The sequence below is a fragment of the Mandrillus leucophaeus genome, unplaced genomic scaffold (genome assembly GCF_000951045.1).
Source record: "Mandrillus leucophaeus isolate KB7577 unplaced genomic scaffold, Mleu.le_1.0 Scaffold39, whole genome shotgun sequence".
NCBI lineage: Eukaryota > Metazoa > Chordata > Mammalia > Primates > Cercopithecidae > Mandrillus > Mandrillus leucophaeus.
In genome coordinates this window covers 1,341,765-1,364,317 of record NW_012104142.1, presented here as the reverse complement: position 1 = coordinate 1,364,317, position 22,553 = coordinate 1,341,765, and the positions used below count along the sequence as shown (strand labels likewise).

Sequence of the window (22,553 nt, the reverse complement as noted above, 5' to 3'; positions counted from 1 at the left end):
CCGATATTGTAAAGTTTGGTTTCTGTTTAACTATGACATAAGAGAACAACAACAAAAAAGCTAAAGAGAAAGTTACTAAGATAAAGAACACACACAGCACAATCTCATCTTTCAGTAAAAAAATGAACTTTAACAACAAATCTGGGAAACTATTTTCTGTGCACCCCTATTAGATGAGAATCACCTCAGTGAAGGAGAACAAAATTAGAACATTACATCGGCTTCATGGCAGCACCCGAAAGATGCTTTTGATGATCAGATAAATGTTATTTATGGACACTGAGTCCTAGTTTAAATATACCAGGAAAACTGATGTTTAATGAGCAATTTGATGTAAAAAGACTCCCTTTTACAAAATGAATATCAACTCCCCCATTCTCCCTGCAGTTTATTTTCTTCAGGAGCTTAGATATTTATATATTGCATTTGCTTAAAGTAAGACGCATCTTTTGCAGGACTGGTCTAGGAGGACCACTTACTTGATTGTGGGTTCTCTGCCTTCCATGCTGATCACCTGTCCTTCCTATGCACTTTTCTCTCCCCTAAAGTCTGCAGAAGTTGATTTTAGCCAAGCAGGCCAGTTGCAACCCTGTCACCACCCGCAGTAGCCTTGAGCCAGCCATAAGGCAGTTTGGAGCATCCCTCCCCAGCCTGAGAGGGGGACCCACGGGAGGGTGGGGACCTGGGAGCAGGCAGTCTCCTTTGCGTGTCCTCATTACCTGCCAGGTACTCAATGACTGCCGCCATGTAGACAGGGGCGCCCACGCTGATTCGGTACTTGAACGTCCCTTTCTTCAGATAACGCATCAGCCTCCCCACTGGAAAGATGACACCTGCCCTGGCTGAACGGGACAGCTTGGACATTTTCTTCTTCCCGCTCCGGCCCGACATCTTGCCTCAGTTTCCCTCTCAGCTTGCTGACACAGTGGCCTCCCGGCACTAACACAATGCTGAAAAGGAAAAAGGGAAAGAAGACAGAGTTGAGGAAGGGTAGTTGGCAAACATCTTGGGCACAGTGGCATGGCCCTTGGGTACCACTGTGACACCTCTGACTGCCCCAGGGAGGCAGCTGAAACCTGGATGCCACTGCAGGTGCAGGAGGCATGGAGTCAGGCATGGGGTCTCTGAAGGGCATGGACAAGCTCACCCACAAACATCCGTCCCCCACCAAGGCAGCCCGACCTCAAGAGGAAAGGCCACAGAAAACTGTCACTGAATAGGGAGGTCTCAATCCTGTGGTCAGCTGAACAATGATCCCCAAAGATGTCCATTTCCTCATCCCCAGAATCTCTGACTGTTACCTTATATGACAGAGACTTTGCAGATGGGATTAAGCTAAGGGTCTTGAGATGGGAAGGTTATCTTGGATTATCTGGGTGGGGCTAATGTAACTGCCAGCCTCCTTAGAAAATGGAGGCAGGGGGTCAGAGTGGGCAGTAAGAGATGTGAGAACAGAAGGAAAAGGATTTTCCCCTCAAAGCCACCAGAAGGAATTAGTCCTGCTGACACCTTGACTTTAGCCCAGTAAGACTAATTTTGGACCTCTGACCCCTGAACTATAAGAGAATAAATTTGTATTGTTTTAAATCACTAAGTTTGGGGTAATTTGTTCCAGCAACAATAAGAAAACTAATACAATACCTCTTGGCTTATATGACTTTGCCCATTATAATGGTTAGTGTGTTAGTCTGTTCTCACACTGCTAATAAAGACATACCCGAGACTGGGTAATTTATAAACAAAAAGAGGTTTAATGGACTCACACTTCCACGTGGCTGGGGAAGCCTCACAATCATAGTGGAAGGTGAAAGGCATGTCTTATATGGCAGCAGATGAGACAGAATGAGAGCCAAGTGAGAGGGGAAACCCCTTATAAAACCATCAGATCTCGTGAGACTTATTCACTACCACGAGAATGTACAGGGGAAACCATGCCATGATTCAATCATCTCCCACCGGGTCCCTCCCACAACACGTGGGAATTATGGGAGCTACAATTCAAGATGAGATTTGGGTGGGGACACAGCCAAACCATATCAGCCAGGTTTGACAGACATAACTGAGAGCTGATGCATATTTCTCAGACACTTTTCTAAATCATGCAATAATGTAGCACTCTTAGAAATGGAAACAGGCCAGAAGAGGCAGTTTTACTGAATATGTGTGGTATGCAAACATAGCAAATGAAAAGCCATAATGCAGCCTGAGCTTCTGTTCCTTGGAATGGGGAATCCAGGTTGATTTTGGGGAGAAACTTCACAGTCAGCACAAAGAGGTGAATTCAGCACAAGGAATTAAGAGACAAATATTCACTGTTGCTTAAGGAAGCTATCTTTTGTGTGAAGATAAAATAATTACATATTCCTGGACGGAGTATTTGTAAGCCCACCTGCAATCTAGAAAATTGTAGTAGATCTTGGGTGGGCTCGATCTGCTGGTTGACAGAGTATTGTAACCGACAAATGGAATATAATCTTCAGTAAGTAAAAGCAAATTACAAGGGACAAACAGTCAGCAGCAAAGAAAAGGAAAATGACATTTTCTAGGAAATGTGTTAATATATCAAAGCTCTCTTCCCCAAGGTCAATGGCGTTCTCAGGGGCTGTTTCCTCTGGAGATGAAAAATGAGAAAGTCAGGAACAAATTTAAGTTGGTTCTATCCATTGATCCTGGTTACGTCATCATACCAACAGGCAAGATGGCAAAGGAAAGGAGGGTCCAAGGAAGTTGCTAAATGTATGACAGAAGAAGGTACTAAATGAATGCTTGGCTAATATGAAATAGATACAAAACCGGGATTTACTTAATCTAGGTGAAAGAGTGAACAGATTTCAATTTTCTAAAGCACCTGATAACTCCATTACGACCAAGGAGACTATACTAAAGCTCTGAAATTAGCAACAAACCCCTTTCTCAACACTCACCTGTCCCTGAGGTGAATGATTCAAGTTTGGGGCATTTTAGTATATACTTCATATACATTATTTAAAATGCTCATATGTATTTACTACTACCCTATTTTATATTTTATATGTCGTTTTGCCACCAAAGGATGTAGCTATTCATTAGTTAGGTACAAGCAAGGATGAGAGAAGTGCCTTAGACTATTATCTCTCTGACCACAAGGCCCAGGGATCAGACAATGTTGTCATGTTGTTTTATCACGTTGTTGTTTCTTCATCTGGAAGAAACAAGATCTCCCACATTTGCTGTGCTGCTGCTGTCTGTGGCTGTTCACTGTCATAAATCCACTTGTAGGGGTTTTCTCTTTGAGGAAGCAAGCAACTAGTGTTAGGTAAACGTGTGGAGGGCCTGCTGTTAGCACTGTAGCATGAAAGAGGGGAAACAGACAGCATTGCTAGCTGGGTTGTGGGGCTCTAAATGGAGGTCCTCTTGCTATAGTGGAAAGAGCCCAGGACTGGGGAACAGGAAGTCCTGGGCATAGTGCCACTTCTACATAACTACAGTCATGCACCCCACAATGACTGCACATATGACGGTGGTCCCATAAGATCATAACGGAGCTGAAAAATTCCTATGACCTAGTGACATCTTTTTTGTTGTTGTTGTTTGAGAAGGAATCTTGCTCTGTCACCAGGCTGGAGTGCAGTGGTATGATCTCGGCTCATTGCAACTTCTGTCTCTCGGGTTCAAGCGATTCTCCTGCCTCAGCCTCCCAAGTAGCTGGGACTATTGGCGTGCACCACCACGCCTGTAAATTTTTGTATTTTTAGTGGAGACGAGGTTTCACCATGTTGGCCAGGCTGGTCTCGAATTCCTGACCTCAAGTGATCCATCCTCCTCAGCCTCCCAAAGTGGTGGGATTACAAGTGTGAGCCACAGCACCCGGCCAACCTAGTGACATCCTAACGGCATAGCACAATGCCTTACTCGTGTGTTTGTGGTGACACTGATGTAAACAAACCTACTGTGCTGCCAGTCATGTAAAAGTCTAGCACCTATAATTATGTATAGTATATAATACTTGACAACAAATGACTATGTTGCTGTACTCCTTCTACTTATTAAAAACAAGGTTAACTGTAAACCAGCCTCAAACCGGTCCTTCAGGAGGTATTCCAGAAGGAGGCATTATTATTACAGGAGATGACAGCTCCATGCGTGTTATGGTCCCTAAAGATTTTCCAGTGGACAAGACATGAAGCTGGAAGACAGTGTTATTGATGACCCTGACTCTATGTAGGCCTAGGCTAATGTGTATGTGTCTTATTTTTTTTTTTTTAACAAAAGTTTAAAAAGTTAAAAAAAATTTTTAATAGGAAAATGCTTATAAAGACTATAAAGAAGGAAAATATGTGTAGCTGTACAGTGTATTTGTGTTTTAAGCTAAGTGTTATTACAAGAGTCAAAAGTTTAAAAAGGTTAAAAAGTTTATAAAGTAAAAAAATTGCAGTAAGCTAAGGTTAATTTATTATTGGATAAGGCTAATTTATTATTAAGGAAAATATTGTCTTTTAAATGTAGTATAGCTTACATGTACGGTAGAAAGTCTACACTAGTGGACAATAATGTCCCGGGCCTTCACATTCACTCATCTCTCACTCACTCACTGACTCACCCAGAGTACTTCTGCAAGTATAGAGCTAGTCCTGCAAGCTCTATTCATGGCAAATGCCCTATACATGTGTACTACTGTTTACGTTTTATACTGTATTTTACTGTCCCTTTTCTAAGTTTAGACACAAAAACTTACCATTGTGTTACCATTGCCTGCAGTATTCAGTATGGTAACATGTTGAGCAGGTTTGTAGCCCAGAAGCTACAGATCATATGATTATAGGCCAGGTGTGCAGGAGGCTGTACCATCTAGGTTTGTGAAGTCCACTCTATGCTGTTTGCACAATGACAAAATCACCTAACGATGCATTTCTCAGAATGTACCCCTTTCGTTAAGTGATGCATGACTGTAGTTATTTGAGCTTCATAAGTTATTTGTTTGGACCGCAGTGGCCTCATCTGTAAAACAGGGGAGGTGACTAACATCCTTACAGTTGTTCTGCTCTTAAACATCCTGATTTTTCTGAAAGGCAGTTTTCAACGATTTTGGTAGAGAAGCTTAGGCTCTGTAAGCAGTAGGTTCTAAAGACTTAAGAGCCTACACAGGCTCATGAAGGTGCATTAGTGACTCTCCTAAGCCAATTATGTGCTTTTCTCAGTTAATGGTAAGTGGGATTGGAGGATGATTAGTAAGTCTGGTTGTCAAGAAAACCACCTGAAAAGCCCATCACAGGGTGGATGTGCTCTGTGAATATGGTGTGTGCTGGCTGGTCTTAATCCCTCCCTACCATGCTTCCACCAGAGAATGCTGCATGACGTACAAACATCACAAGGGCAGGGACACCCCCGTGCATGTGCACACACACACATGCACGTGCACAGACACACACGTGCACACACACACACTTTCCTCAAACAACACAGCCAGAGAATGACTAGGTGTGCAGGATAAAGCCATCTAGGGACTTTCCCACTATTAGCCATCAAGAGAAGTCACAAATTGCCCTAAAAATTGGAACTTAGGACTAGGAGTAGAAAAAAAGCAAGTGACTTCAGGGCACAGATGCCTAAAACACTCATGAAGAGGCCAGGCGTGGTGGCTCACGCCTGGAATCCCTAAACTTTGGGAGGCCAAGGTGGGTGGATCACCTGAGGTCACGAGTTTGAGCCTGGCCAACATGATGAAACCCTGACTCCGCTAAAAATACAAAATATTAGCCGGGCGTGGTGGCAGGCGCCTGTAATCCCAGCTACTCTGGAGGCTGAGGCAAAAGAATCACTTGAACCCGGGAGGTGGAGTTTGCAGTGAGCCGAGACTGCACCACTGCACTCCTGTCTGGGCAAAAACAGTGAAACTCCATCTCAAAAACAAACAAAACCCAACACTCAGGACGATAAAATAGCCACGTAAGGAAAATCAAAGTAGGAAGAAGTAGAGAAACATACCACCTGCACATTGTAAAAAAGTCCCTAAATGTAAGAATCATCCCGAACAAGGTACTTTACAACAAGGTTTTCTCTCTGTGGCTTCCAGACTTCTCTCTAGGTGAGGGCCTTAGAGGAAATCTCCCTGGGTAGGGGATGCAGCTCCATCTGAATTCTAAGTGTGAGACGGATTGACTTACGTATGTATTTTAAGCAGGACTGGAGAGTTCTCCATGCCTGCCGAACCCGTCTTTTTAGGTCTTGTGCAGAATTTAAGCAGCCAGGCACCTATCTCCCAGGCCCTCCTGGGGACTCAGGGCTGTGAGGCCCCTGCACATGTTACATCTATCAGAGCCCACTGACAGCAGGAAGTGCTGAGCCTCTGGGGCCACTCCAGAGAAGACCCTGCTTTCTAAAGACCACCTCTCCCCAAAGCCTGTGCTGGATTATGCCTGGAGTTATGATAAATTATAACCCTGAACTTCCTTCTTTCCCAGGCCACCCTTTCCTCTAACTCTATTCCGTCTTGGGAAGTCAGGAGTCAAAAACTTGAATGGGTTTTTATCCACATCCTGGGAATTGGAGTCTCGGTGTAGGCCTACTGTCTAAAAAGAACCACTGCAAGGTGAAAATTTGTTTCCTTCAGGAGAATACTTAATGTTTACATTTAAGTATTCGCCTGAAGGAAACAAATTTTCTGCTATAAGAATTTCGCTCTGATTAGGCAAAACTTAAGGACTATGATATACTAAGTTTACACATTTGGAGAGCAAATATGGCTGGATGCAGCTCTTGGTGTGCTCAGAGACACCGTGTGGGCAATCCCTGGAGGCCACGCGGCTCTGTTCAGATGGCCCCATCTTCCCAGACACATGTGGGATATAGAGGAAACCAGACAAACCCTGGATCTGCAATGTACCTGTCCTTTCACAGCAGAAAGACCAAGGTAAACAGTCTTATAATTACTCGTAGAGAGGATCAGAGCATTTCAAGCATGTTAACGGTGAGAAACAGGGAGGTAAAACTCCAGACTCAGAGAAGAAGAGCGAGAATGTGGGGCTCCTGGCTCGTTCCCCCCAACCCCCAGGAGCACAGCAACTGCAGGCACATCGTTGGTCTTGTGTGTGCTGGGGAAGAGGGCATATTCAGACGCTGTTGTTTCAGGATTTATTTTTAGGTTTGGCTTTTAAGCCCATAACAACACCGACAGGTTAGATTTTATATATAACACCGGGTAAATATGAAATTGCAGCATTGACTCAGACACGGGCAATAAACTCACACCAGACTATTCAAATAACTACCGTATTTCACTGATTTTATGATGCACTTTTATTTTTTAACATTTTACTGTCTCTAGAAGTCAGTATGCATCTTGCAATCGATACCATCATAGATTCAATGTAAGACAGTATTTATGGAGCATTTATTATTGAACAAGAAACTACATTAGATGTTGTTAAATTTACATGACCCTTGTCCTCCAATATTTTCCAGTGAAGTTGCCTGACGGACCCAAATGAAGTTTCAAATAGATGTTGGAGCCATGGTTCCCAAACTGTGCAGAAGCACTGCAGGAAGGTTTCAGCTTTCCCTTGAATACAGCCATAGTTGGCCTCTGTGGGACCCCACCACTAAAAGCTCCCGATGGTTCAGTTTCCACAGTAGGGTGCACTATGTTCCTTTCGGTGATGCCCATTTTTTTTCTTTCAAAGCTGGGTTTTTGGCTGTTGTTGTGATTAAAAGTAAGTGTTGGGTGAAAGTCAATACAGAACAGAAAATGAGGGTGGTAGTGTCCAATCTGACTCCAAGGTCTGGGTATCTGTGCAGTGCCCAACAGCTGTATGCATCATATTTGTAGTTCATTGTGGTTATTTAAGAACAGAATAAAAATACTTTTACCTTTTAATTCATGTGTATTATTTTCCCAAATGGCTAGTACAATGTTAGAACATGAATACTTATTAAGTTGTCTGGGCCTAAACACTTCATAAATGGAACAGACAGGCATCTCCTCTGCCCTAGTGGTATCAAGAACACGCTGGAGACACTAAGAACTCTGAGAAAGTGAGGGAATTTCTATGTGAGGGCCCACCTCCAACAAGCTTAAACCTATTCTTGTGACTTGCTCAAGGTTACCCTGAAGCAAGGAAAATAAGAAAGTTAAAGAAATTATTTAAATATTTTGAGTTTATCTTTAAATCTAAGGAATATTTGCACATAGTAAAAAAAAAAAAAAAGAAAGAAAGAAAAAGCAAAAAGGAACCAAAATGTATAAAATGAAGAGCAACAGTTTCTCACGCATTGATCTCATTTAGAGAGACAAGTACAGGCAACAAGGGTTAATTTCAGTTCTGGTGGCTACCTCCAAAACTCTCATGCTTATACCTCCACTTCTTGATCTATTTTCATTTTTAGACAGTCTCTATCTGTGCCGAAGAAGGATGAGACCTTAACCCACCTTCCTCCTCCCTTTTCAATTGTTGACAGTTATTTTTTCAGTTTTATTTCCTCCACTGATTGCCTTGGAAACTTGAAGTAATACTGTATACTCCAATCTCTATTTCTGACTTCATCAACTTTGGGGATTATCTCTCATGTCATCATCATATGAGACGAGGAAGTGAGCGCCCTCATCTTTCCCTGGTCCTCTCCTCTCTACATCACCTCCCTAAGCTCTACTTCTGTCTTCTATACTTGCTATCATCCTAGTTCATAACATATATATTTTATTCTATAATCACAATAAAATCATTCACATTTTGACTCTAGATTTATTTTGAAAGTTAAACTCCATTTGCATGGTTAAGACTTTCTAAATATTGTTCCCCGCAGAACTGAGTATAGTGCTTATCACATTTGTAACTATTCTCTGCAGAATCAAGTGTGATGCTACCAACACAGTTTCTTCTTTGTGGTCCAGCATTGGAATCCTTGAGTCCTCATGTCAAGATGATTTTTTTTTTTTTTTTCCTGAAAACCTGATGTTCAAAAGCATTCCACGTTTTCTGGGGCTTCACATTTGGACCACGTCTTTCTTGTATAGCTTCCTCTCTAACTCTGAAGTTATTAACTATAGTTGATTCTCAATATGTGGGGGTAGTTATGTTCTATAAAGTAGTCAGAAACACAGAATTAGCGAAAACTGAAAAATTGCTCTTAGGGGAAATACAGGGTTAGGCTCCTACAAGCCTCTGGTCACAACATTTCATCAACTAATCAATACTTAACCTTGTTTTATGTGTATTTGTGTTCTAAGACACCTTGTTTAATAGATACTGTTGACTCATTAACATCGAGCTCCCGGCCAACAGCACTGTAACACGTGCCAGAAGGAAGCTTGCACATGATGGCCTTCTTGCACTTAGGAATGCTAGACATCATTTCAGCACCACACCTGGGGGCCATTCTAAACAGCAAAATCACCAACAAAAAGCACAAACATGCGAAAAACATGGCACTAAATAGGGCATGGAAAGGGCACTTGGTTGCAGTGTGAGCTGAAACAAGAAGGCAGTCACGTGGTGCAACCTCTGCTGGGAAGGTATGCTTGTGGCGACTAAGATGTTTTGCTGCTCTGTGCACGTGCATGTCCTAGAATGACCATGAAAGTGCCGCAAGTATTGATTTGGGGGTTCCAAATACATTTTAGCATGTAGGCAAATTCACAAATACAGAATCCACAAATAGGAACGTGGACCATATTTTTCTGTGTTGACAAAAGATGTTCCTTTACCATGTCCTCAAAATCACTCAGCTTCTCAATCATATTGTTCTTTGTAGAGACCCTGTTCTTCCCAGAGAACCGTTTGCAGAGGGGTTATTCTCAAAGCCCTCTGACCTCCAGCTCTAGTTTGGAATGGGAGTTGTTTTAGCCAGCGGTCCTCCTGGGACTGGTCTTTCTGGGACCTATCTTCTCTGTTCATCCTTGGCCCTATGACTTCCTCTTTCTTGGTTTTCTCCCTTGTTTTGTTGGTATCCACCTGATGTAACTCTTCAGAAACAGGACAGGGAAGTAAACTTTGTTTTCTTTCTTTTTTTCTTTTTCTGAGACAGAGTCTTGCTCTGTCACCCAAGCTGGAGTACAGCGGTATAATCACAGCTCACGGCAGCTTTGACCTCCTGGGCTCACAGCAGCTTTGACCTCCTGGGCTCAAGCAATCTTCTACCTCAGCCTCCTGAATAGCTAGGACTATAGGTGTGCACCACACCCAGCTAATTTTTCTGTAGAGATGGGGTCTCACTATGTTGCCCAGGCTAGTCTTGAACTCCTGGCCTCAAGTGATCCTCCCGCCTGTGAACTCTTGGCCTCAAGTGATCCTCCCGCCTCAGCCTCCCAAAGTGCTGGCATTAAAGGCATAAGCCACCACATCTGGCCTAAACTTTGCTTTCTTTCAGAAACAGAACTATCTTACTTGAATGATCTTTAGGTTATCATTTAGTAGAGTATTATCATTTTTAGTGTCAAAATCATTTTGCTTCAATATTTTGAAGTCATTGCCAAGCCGCCTTCATCCTGCTCAGCGTTTGTCAATAACTTGGTTCAACCTGAAAACTTAGACTTTTGTAACATGGAATTATTTTTCCATTATGTCTCTGATTATCCCTCCCCACTCAACCTACTGCCAATTTCTTTATTTCTCTCTATACCCCCTTTCTTTGTCTCTTACTGAGATTCCTGTAAACCAGGTATTGGATCTCCTAGATTAATAGTCCAAGTCTCTTATCTTTTTTCTTCTATTTTTTCTTCAGTCTTTATCTAATTTTGGTAATCATATTTTTAATTTCCAAGAGCTCAGATTTGTTCTCAGATTATTCCTTTTTTACAGCATCCTGTACTTTTATGTTTGTACCATGTCTTCAAATCTCTCTGAAACTAATTAGAATGCGTTAAATTTATCTTCTGTCCTCTAAATTATTTTATCAGGCAGTTGTTATATTGATTGATTGATTGATTTTCATCTTTTACTTTCATGTAGGCTTTTCTTAAATGTCTGGTGATCTTTGGTTATGCATTTGCATTTAAGAATGAAGGACAAGGCCGGGCGTGGTGGCTTATGCCTGTAATCCCAGCACTTTGGGAGGCCGAGGTGGGCAGATAACTTGAGGTCAGGAGTTCGAGACTAGCTGGCCAACATGGCAAAGCCCTGCCTCTATTAAAAATATAAAAAATTGGCTGGGCGTGGTGGTGCATGCCTGTAATCCCAGCTACTCAGGAGGCTGAGGCAGGAGAATCAAGAATCACTTGAACCTGGGAGGTGGAGGTTGCAGGGAGCCAAGGTCCTGCCACTGCAACGATCCTTTTTCAAGCGCTCCAGCCTGGGCGAGAAAGTGAGACTCTGTCTCAAAAAAAAAAAAAAAAAAAAAAAAAAGAATGAAGGACAAGGTTGATGATTACAGGCAGATAGAAGAGCTTTCTTCAATTCTTCAACCATTGTTTGGTGAGCATGCTTCCTGTTTGGGACCTCTGGGTGTGTGTGCAGGGCATGCCAATTAGTAGGCATGGCTTTAGGGTGTCCAGTTAGGAACTAGTTAGTTGTATTAGTTCATTTTCACACTGCTGATAAATACACACACAAAACTGGGGACAAAAAGAGGTTTCATTAGACTCACAGTTCCACATGGCTGCAGAGGCCTCAGAATCATGGCGGGAGGCAAAAGGCACTTCTTACATGGCAGCGGCAAGAGAAAAATGAGGAGAAAGCAAAAGCAGAAACCCCTGATAAACCCATCAGATCTCGTGAGACTTATTCACTATCAGGAGAATAGCATAGGAAAGTCCGGCCCCCATGATTCAATTACTTCCCCCTGGGTCCCTCCCACAGCATGTGGGAATTCTGGGAGATACAATTCAAGTTGAGATGTGGATGAGGACACAGACAAACCGCATTAGCAGGCATGGCTTTAGGGTGTCCAGTTAGGAACTGAGGACCCCCAAATGCCAGAATGAGTGGGGAGCTTTATTTTGTGGTGTGATATTTATCCTAGAAATTCTACGTGTGCCTTGTAGTTTTGTAATTTTTTTTTTTTTTTTTTTTTTTTTTTTGAGATGGAGTCTTGTTCTGTCACCCAGGCTGGGGTACAGTGGCACAATCTTGGCTCATTGCAACCTCTGTTCCCCGGATTCAAGCAATTCTCCCTGCCTTAGCCTCCTGAATAGCTGGGATTACAGGAGCCTGCCACCACGCCTGGCTAATTTTTGTATTTTTAGAAGAGACAGGGTTTCACCATGTGCGACAGTCTGGTCTTGAACTCCTGACCTCAGGTGATCTGCCTGCCTCGGCCTCCCAAAATACTGGGATTACAGGCGTGAGCCACCATGCCCAGCCTCTTGTAGTTGTTTGATTGCTTTAGAGAAGAACTCTCAGATTGTTAGCTTAAGGGCTAAATACCAAACTGCTGGAAACTCTTCTAGTAGTAAAGGAGCGAGAAAGGACAATTCACGGAGCTGTCCTGGAAACAGACCTTCAATGAGTCCCTACTTCTCACCCTCCCCACCTTCGCTGCAGTTCCCTCTTGCTTTTATTCTCAGTTGTGGCTTCCCCTGTGACGTGCATATGTTCTTATGCACTTTCAGTCTTCTGGAAATTTCTTGAAATCCCCCACCTGCTGTTAACTAACACCACCAGCCCCTACCCCTTTGTTATTGTTTATTTTATTTGTACTTCTTTACCATTATTTCTGTGGCTCTGGAGAGGAGGGGTTTGAAGGAAAGTACATGTGCTCAGTCCATCATTTTGAACTGGAAACTGAGAATGTTATTTTACTTTAACATTTTAACAAAACTCATTTGTGGATCAGCCTGAAATGAGTATGCTGCTGAGGAGAAGCAGCTCAACTGTTTTATAATTGAGTAATAATGTCATGTTAAAAAATTAAGATCACCTTCATCACCAGGTGAGTCACTGAAAACTAACCGGTCTTGAGATAATTGAAGAATATAAAATTTTGCATCAAGAGACGATAAAGACTCCTTAATAGAATAGAATCCAACTCAGTGTGTCTGTATTTGCACAACTGCAGCATATGAGGTTCCTATAAACAATATTTAAAATTATACTGTGATCCCAGACGGGAGGAGAGGAAAGAAAGGAAACCCCTCAGCACGTGCCCTTATTGAATGAGTTGCTTTCGGTGAGAAACAGGGAACTTTATTTAACACCCTGATGGCCTTCATCAAAAGACAAAATAGTCTGGTTTGTTTAGACCAATATTTTCTTTTTATTCAAATACTTTCTTTTTCAAGTATAAGGAGCCGATAAACAGTGAGCCATATTTTACACCTCAGCTTCTCCACATTTTTATTTTTATTTTGTAAACTGTGGAGGGCTGCAACAAACCCTCTACCAACCAGCAAGGTGGGCCATTAGACACCTCCAGAGTCCTGATTTATTTATTATTTATTTATTTATTTGTTTATTTTGCTTTTGTTTGTTTATTTTGCTTTTGTTAATTTTTTTATTGGTATTTGGTTACATGAGTAAGTTCTTCAGTGCTAATTTGTGAGATTTTGGTGCACTGAACCCAATTCGTAGTCTTTTATCCTTCACCCCCTTCCCACCTTTCCCCTGAGTTCCCAAAGTCTATTATGTCATTCTGATGCCTTTGTACCCTCATAGTTTAGCTCCCACTATGGGTGAGAACATACACCACCATCCTGACTTAAATGACCATTTTTTTCTATAGTCAAGCTTCTGCAAGGAGGCTTTGAAAAAGAGAGAGCAGTCAGTAATGTGAGGATTGGGAGCTATAACTACAGGTCAGGGTGTCAAAGGTGGGGTTCGGTCGCACCGATGAATCACCTCGACAAAGGATCTAGAATCACAAGTCAGCTTATTTTAAAGCACTCTTTCGAGATCATTCTCTTCAGAAGTATGCAAATCAAAATGCTTTCATCATACATTATTTTAAATCTAGAAATAAGAGATCTTAGAGCTTTTTAATGATGGAATTGAAATTTTAAAAAACCTTTAAACATTGTTTTCATGAACATGAAATTCACAGTGTCATCCCTAATGGACTCGTGTACTGTCTTAAAATTGCTAAAATTTATTCAATTTATTCATTTTTATCCCCTATGATATTTCCCTAATCTGTGGTATTGTGCTTCAGAATATTTTATATTGTAAATATTTATGAAAAGTGATGGAGACACTGTAATGAAGCATCTTTGTCAGTTCAGAATAATCCTTTGGGAGAATAAATTGAGAGGAAATAAAACAAAACTAGGTAGGAAAGGAGCGGATTCAATATAAATATATTAACTATACACTGAAATATATTTTAAAGGGTATGAAAAAAATCTAATAGATTTTGACTGTATTTTGGTATGTTACCCTAAGTACTGTATTAAAATAATAATAGTTCGTTAGCATTATTTTGTAGCTGTAAAAACCATTTTCAGTAACACAAGCTAAATCACTGGCTCTATTACACTTCCATTTATGAACTCCAAGGGCAAATCATTATAGTATAATACTTTCCAAACCATTTTCTTTCAAGGCCACCTTTAAGTGAATGAGAATAGTCAATAATTTTATCGTCATATATGTTAAAGCATATTAACAATTTATAACATAAAGGGTTCTATCAAATGCAATTTCATCAAAATGACACGCAGATCAAATTAACCAAATTAACCAATCATGAATGTTAGAACCAAGCATTAATCCAATTTATTTAAATTATACTATTGGATAACAAATCATTCCCTTTTCAAAAAGTATTTCAAGTCACGTCATGGAGCGGGAAGTTCAACTGCCGGCACATTCTTTGTCATTCAGAGGCAGAACATGTGTGGTCACTGTAGAGGAGCTGGGGACAAGAGGTTGGAGGGTTTAAGGGGTTGATTTAGGATTTCTGTTGCTACTGCAGGCTACTAAGACATTTTAACATGTTTTGTTGTCGCTGTTGAACCTGAGCTATGGTTGTTTTAAAAAAGAGAAAAGCAGCAGTTGTTGATCTATAACGTAGTTTGTTTCTTTATTATTAGCCTTATGCTATTTTCTAATAAAAATATGTTTGGCCACCTGTAGTACTTGGGTGAGAAATGAGTAAAAATAATTTTAGTTTTCTTTGAATCTGAGTTAGCAATGCATTCCTAAAGAAAGTCAACCAGAAAACGAACCAGTTTGCCTTCCTGAATCTATTCATTCACAGAAAACAAAACAAAAACACCCTCACTGGGTCCAGCCTGGTCTCTTCTTGTCTTTTTGTTCTTTGAGGCTTGACAAATAGGAAGAGTGGGATTCCCACAAACAACATTTAAAATTATACTGGGATCTCGGAAGGGACGAGGGGAAAGAAAGAAAAATCCTTAGCACGTGCTCTTATTGAATAAATTGCTTTCGGGGAGAAAGAATAAACTTTATTTAACATGCTGATGGCCTTCATAAAAAGACAAAGTAGTCTGGTTTCTTTAAACCAATATTTTCTTTTTCCTTTCTTTCTTTCTTTTTTTTTTTGACAGAGTCTCTGTCATCCAGGCTGGAGTGCACTGGCCCAATCATAGCTCACTGCAGCCTTGACATCCTAAGTTCAAATAGTATTCCCACCTTAGTCTCCCAAAGTGCTGAGATTACAGGCATGAGCCACTGAGACCAGCTTGACCAATATTTTCTTTTAATTTAAATAAGTTCTTTATCAAGTATAACAGTGGGCAAACTATCTTGTTTTCTGCAAATCTAACAGATCCAAATTAGTAATGCAGTTTATTGTTATAAGCAGCGCCTTCTTTACTTCTCTGAGCAGGGCACTGGCTTTGTCTGGGCCAAGATGAGCATCCCTGATGGGAGCGGGCGTGTGCAGGAGTGCTCTTAGGGGCTAGGGTGAATGTTCCAGTAACAGACAGCAGGTGTGCCTAATCCACCAGGGGCTCCCAGAGACATCCATGTTTGCTGAGCAACTGAGTACATCAGTGGGGCCAGTTGTCTGCTCTCAAAACCAGAACAACAGACTGCTCTGGAACCCCTCTTCCTCCATCCCTTCCTCTGCCTGCACCTCCCTACCCAGTTTTTCTTGCTGTCTGTCCTTTTTCCTTTCTTTCTTTCTTTCTTTTTTTTTTTTGGAGAGTCTGGCTCTGTCACCCAGGCTGGAGTGTAGTGGTGTGATCTCGGTTCACTGCAACCTCTGCCTCCCTGGTTCAAGCGAGTCTCCTGCCTCAGCCTCCCAAGTAGCTGGGTTTACAGGCGCCCACCACTGTGCCCCACTAATTTTTGTATTTTTAGTAGAGATGGGGTTTCACCAGGTTGGCCAGGCTGGTCTCCAACTCCTGACCTCAAGTGCTCTGCCCGCCTCAGCCTCCCAAACTGCTGGGATTACCGTCGTGAACCACCACACCTGGCCTCGCTGTCAGTCCTCAGGCAGTGGCTGCACTGTGGGGAAAAGTGGCTTGGGTCTTTTGCTGCAGTTCTGTGTTCTGTGCTGTTGACAGGCAGTGTTGCTCCCTGGTTATGTATGTATGGGTACCCTGTAGCTCCTGGGCCCCAGCATGGTGTATCAGCTGCTTCAGCTAAGGGCTACCACTGGCCACACCACACCATCCCCTCTGTGGGGGTAACCTGCCACTGGCCACACCACACCATCCCCTCTGTGGGGGTAACCTGCCACTGGCCACACCACATGATCCTCTCTGTGGGGGTAACCTGCCACTGGCCACACCACATGATCCTCTCTGCAGGTGAGACCTGCCAAAGCTCAAGGGGGCATCAAGGTGGTAGAATGGAAGGCGCAGTGGACCACGGGGAGGGAGCCTCTAGTTCGGCTGTGCCTAGCTGTGGCCTGTAGGCAAATCGGTAGGCCTTTCAGGGCTCCCCTTTTGCTTTAACAAAAATTTGTAGGAGGCCAGGCGCGGTGACTCACACCTGTAATCCCAGCACTTTGGGAGGCCAAGGCAGGAGGATCACTTGAGGTCAGGAGTTCGAGACCAGCCTGGCCAACACGGTGAAACCCTGTCTCTACTAAATATACAAGAGTTAGCCAGGTGGTGTGGTGGCACATGTCTGTAATCCCAGCTACTTAGGATGCTGAGGCGGGAAAATCATGAACCCAGGAGGCAGAGGTTGCAGTAAGCCAAGACCACGCCATTGCACTCCAGTCTGGGTGACAACAGTGAGACTCTGTCTCAAAAAAAAAAAAAAAAAAAAAAAAGCAAAACTAGAAATTAGGCTTCACTATATAAAAAAGATACAAGGGGAGCTGTCCTGGGTGGAATGGGCAAGTGCCTGGGAACTTCAACGCTTGGTCCCCACCTTTCCTGCCTTGGGCCTCCAAGGGGCACTGGGCTCCGTGGAGCCCCACCTGAGAGCCCTTGCACCAGCTCACTTCTGAGGTCCTCTCCAACCTGTAAGATGCTCAAAATAGACTCGCTCTGAGCCCCACCTGTCACTTACATTCACAGCGATGGAGCAGCCAGGATAAGTAAGTCACATTCACAGCGTCTTTCCTTTGAAGTCGCTATTTCTTCACCCAGGATAACCACAGAAAAGAAAAACCGGACCTGAAAAAATCTGCTTGATTTTATATCTAGGACTGCTTTTTCTTCACCCCAAAACAATAATCTACATTGTTTACTAGGGAACAGCTGAGGTGAAAATTCAGTTTAGTGGTGATAGGGTTGTTGGCAGGGGACTTAAGTCAATGACCACTTCACTGAAATTCTGCAAGAAAGCTCAATTTGGAAGTTTACCACTCGGATGAGCAACCCAGTGAATTACCACCTGACCTAAACATTTATGTTCCATATTGTATAAGCTATAGGGGTTTGCCTCTTTGTGCTCCACCACCACTGTTTAATTTTAATGGTCTTATTGAGCAGCGAAGGCAGGAGCACAAAATACAAGTTACAAAATTCTGTGTGTATATATATATCATTGGCAGTGCCAGCCCAGACAGCACGGGGCCTGGGTTCCAGGGTAAGTTTGATTTTATCTTGTTCTGCTTTTATCCTGTTGTCATAGAAATATCCCAAATTTAGGCATCTAAACTCTTATCATCAGGACCGCCTTTCATATCCAGAAACAACCCCTAAATCTTTGGCCAGATCATGTGTTGTAACTTTGAGTGAAAAAACGTGGTCAGTGTATCTAACCCTTCTGACATCTCAGAGTCAGTTGGAGTAAATGTCTGTACACTGGTGGTCTATGCATATTACCACACACATTTCTATCAAAGCATAAGATTTTTGACTTGAATTACTTACTCCATTCCAAGTCCAAATTGGCAATGCCAGTCAAATAAATCGGGCAAAGTATGATGGATGGTGAGATGGATAAATGAACAGTAAGGGCTTCACAGAAACCACCAAATTTATCTTATTTAATACTTTGTGACAAGACAGTTAAAAGCACAGAGTTCTGTGGCTCAGTCTCATATTCTTTCTTTCATTTGTCATAGTCGGATAAAGTAGTGAGACAAATAAGTTTTGAAAATAAAAATTTGCCTACACAAATGTTAAGCTGAGCATCATCTGAGAATCATTGGAAAGCTAGCAGCTCCTTACTCTTACCACATGGGCATAAGGATTTAGGGCTTTGGGGTCAGGCTGCCTGGCTTGGAGTCCCTTGTGTGGTGACTTTGGGCATGTTCTTCATCACCACCCCCCATTTCTTTTTCCTGAGATGGGTGTAGTAACAGTACCTACTTACAGGGCTGCTGTCAGAATTAAATGAGTTAATACATGTAGGGTGCTTGAAGAGTACCTGGCAGGTAGCAGACATTTAATAAACATTAACTACTGTGATTTATTTCCACAGAAGAAATCATTATAGAGAACTATTTTCATGAAATGCAGTCTGACATTTTCTTGGGCATATTTCTGCCTCTTTGTCCTTCTATTTCAAAACCAACTGCTACAATTATTACGGTGATTGAGGTTGTGTGTGTGTAAAGGGGTAATAATGAAAGTTTAACTCTAGGAAAACCCTGAGAGCCACATCATCTGCTGAGAACCCTCATGACAGCAAATAGTTTTGCTTTTCCCAAGGCTGGGCACTGTCAGATCCCCTCGGTCTAATCCTGTAGTCTCCAAATTCCATCTGCCTGGTAATTCATAGTCATTGCAATGTTGGAAATCAAAGGATTTCACAAAATCATAACCTAAGACTGAAAGGGACTTGAGTGATCAATCATTTAGCATTCTCCCACCCCCCCCACCCCCCAAATGTAGCTACAATGAAAGGAATGGCTTGGAAGGGAACGTGCTCATTGAATGACTTGTCCATGGCCTGTGAGACCAGACTAGAACCAGCTCCCTTATCCCAACTGCTGCAACTGGGCTATTGTTCCGACACGCTGTTGCATGATTTACCCCCAGATGCCACCTAGCATAGTGTTAGGTCACAGTTGATATTCAATAAATATTCCTTTAACAAGTATATGAATAAATGAAACCAGCCTTAAATATTTTGTTTCAAAAGGTCTCTTTTGTGATTTTTTTGGGGGAAATGAATTATCCTCCCAAACACTTATCTTTCGCTCCAACCTAATTCCCAATATACATCCCAGTGTATATTGGGGAAAAAAATTCTATCTTCAAGATTTCACTATATTCCTTTTAAAAACATGATCTTCCAATACCATATTGGAACTCATATACTTCTCTACTGGTTCGTTTTTCTCTTTCTTCTATATATAGAATTTAAGACAGTCACAGACTTAAATTGCAATGAAAAAAATTGTGAGGGATCTTTTAGTTCACCCTTCAACCTGAACCTTGGCAGGGTAGACCAGGCCAGGACTCTCAGCCTTGCAAGGGAATCTCATAATCATGTTGAAGAACGAGGACTAGCTGGAACACAGCATCTGCATCCAGCTTCCTTCCACCTGCCTTGCTCCCTTACCCTTCTGCATCCAAATCCTGCCACGTTCTCTACAAAGCCTAGCCCAACACCCTCCCTTCAAGTCCAAAACCCTCTTTTCCCTTTACAAATTGTTGTAGTTTTTTTTGTGTATATCGTTACGTATTATCAATTACGTATTATCAATCACTTTAAAATTATTACTTGTATTTAGTTATCCAAGCAAGGCATACATTAATTCAAATTACACAACTTGGCCGGGCACAGTGGCACACGCCTGTAATCCCAGCACTTTGGGAGGCTGAGGTGGGCGGATTGCCTGAGCTCAGCAGTTTGAGACCACCCTGGCAACATGGTGAAACTCCATTTCTACTAAAATACAAAAAATAAGCCAGACGTGGTGGCACAAGCTTGTAGTATCAGCTACTAGGGAGGCTGAGGCAGGAGGATTGCTTGAGCCTGGGAGATGGAGTTTGCAGTGAGCTGAGATTGTGCCAATGCACTCCAGCCTGGGCAACAGAGTGAGACTTCATCTCAACAAAACAAAACAAAACAAACAAAAAAACAAATTACAGAACTTCAAATATTATAACAAGGCTATGGATGGGTATTAATAATGATACGGCTAAAGCCCTTCTTGACAATTCCTCTAGTTCTTGTCTCTCTTAGTGGGCATCTTCTACACTTTTTCTGTCCATTTTGTATGCATTTTTACTTACAGAAATTTATAATTTTATTTTGTTTTTATATCAATAGTACCATATGATATGTACTGTTCTGCAATTTGCTTTTTTCATTAATAGTATATCTTGGTGATCTTTCCTGTCTCAGTATATACAGATCTGCTTCATTCTTTTGAACTGCTGCATAATATTCCAGAAGACAGATGCACCAGAGTTTATTTAGTCATTCCCTGTTGATGGCTGTTAGGCTGTTTTCTACTTCAGAATGACCAAAATTGCAATGAACAGCCTTATACATGCTGAGCTCGTGGCTGCCTGCTTCTTTGGGTGACATACTGAGAAATGGAATGGTGGGTCACAGAATGTGCACATTATTAATTTTATAGTGCCAAACTGCTCTCCCAATTGGTTATATCAATTTACACACGTCAGCAGTATATGAAAGTACCTGTTTTCCCATTAGCTTGCCAAAATCACTTTTTACCTTGTTTTACTGGCATGTATATTTTATCTCCTGGGCTGGGGGTTGTAAGCTTCATGAGAGAAGGGCCCAATGACTTCCTTATATTTTATTTCATTTCTTTCCCTATCTAGAGGTGTTTAAGAATTGGTGTATACTCAGGAGGCTGAGACAGGAGGACCCCTTGAACCCAGGATTTCGAGACCAGTCTGAGCAATGTAGCGAGACCCCCTATCTCAAAACAACAAAACAAACAGCAAAAGAACTGGTGCTCAATAAGTGTTTGTTGAATGATCTCTAACCACAAGTTCTTTGTTAATCTCTGTGCAATATACTTTCCATTTACCAAGACTGCATCTAACTTGGAGGTTATTTCTTAAGGTTGAAAAACATTCTTAGGAAAGTTGGCTGAATTTTTGCACATCCCTCGCTGGTAACAAGTTACAGATACCTTTCATTTAAAGTTGCCTGAGACGGGACTCACCTCCTGTTCTGCTGGCAGGAGGCAGTGAAAACAGATGTGGTTGTCTCAGACAATAGCTAGCAGGGTGTCCTACCCACTGAGAAACGGCAGACCAGAGGCGCCTTAAAAATCCTGGGAACCAGACAGAAGATGGAACGGTGAGGGAGTAGGGTCAGAATCCTCAGGACATTCTGGATTCAAGGAGGTAAATTCTTTTATGGAGTTTTGATATAGAGGAAACCACTAATAATGTGTAAAGTCTGACAATTAATGGATCCAGGTGAGGTGTAACTGTGGTAGGGTAGGAAAAATCAGAGGAGAGGAGAACTGGGCATGTTTTAAAAGGAAATTTGGCTACAGGAAAGAGGGGTTATGAAGATGTGAATTATGCGATGGGAGATAAACTTATCCACCGGGCAGTGCCTCTGTTTATTTATACGTAATGTTAGGCTAAAACAATTCTAAAAATCACCAGCATGCTTCCAAATCTTGGAGCTCTGAACATTTAGTCTGAAAATAAGAAGTGTTTTAAAACGGATTGAGAATTATGTGTAGCTTAGTGTGTGGTTCAGAACAGCACACACGAAGACATGTTCTCCCTCTTAATGTTTTCTTTTTCTCTCACCTATTGAACCGTTTCAGTAGCAACTGTGAAGTCCAGTGAGGGGACAATCGGATTTCAAAACAAACACAAATGGGCAAAGTGAGGAAACCATTTGCCGTGGTGCATGGATCGTCCCTAGGGGATCCTGGGATCTGTGGGGCTTAGAACTGGGCCCTTGTTTTGAATTCCTCTGAGGTGGACAGAAGCTGGGCGGACACCTCAGTCCCAGCGCTGCTGTGATAGGGGAACTGCCCTTAAAATCAGGGCAACGGAGCCGCGGTTCCCATCGCGTCCCCTCAAACACTCAGGGCCCCACACTTCGGTTTCTCAGCCCATTTCTTCTCGCCCCTTTCATCCCTTCACTTATCCAGGGCCGTTGTCAAAAAACCCTGGCAAGGACCAGGCCTCAGTCAGGCCCACGGTGGTCCACTGCACGCGACGGTAAACTCCTGGAGGACGCTCGTTTGGCCCTTGGGGAACCAATGCCCCTTTGGCCATTGTTGTAAGGAACAAAGAGGGCAAGAACTGAGGGCGCCCCCCCGAGGAAAGGCGGGGGAGGACACCCACAGGCGATCGGGGGGCTGGCCGGTTCGGGGCTGAAGTG

The 22,553-nt window shown here is 42.4% G+C and overlaps 1 protein-coding gene across 2 annotated transcripts in view; it reads right to left on the bottom strand.

The window, feature by feature from the left end:
* Positions 1–22,553, bottom strand: part of LOC105547444 (core histone macro-H2A.2) — a 65,683-nt gene that overhangs the window by 41,599 nt on the left and 1,531 nt on the right. The window contains exons 2-3 of one of the 2 annotated variants that reach the window (XM_011991047.1): positions 11,140–11,282; positions 720–950 (exon numbers count right to left, since the gene is read on the bottom strand). In XM_011991047.1, the coding sequence (XP_011846437.1) occupies positions 720–891 (172 nt within the window). In that variant the 5' untranslated portion in view covers positions 892–950; positions 11,140–11,282. The remainder of the gene's footprint in view (positions 1–719; positions 951–11,139; positions 11,283–22,553) is intronic. The other variant, XM_011991045.1, reaches the window with a different exon arrangement.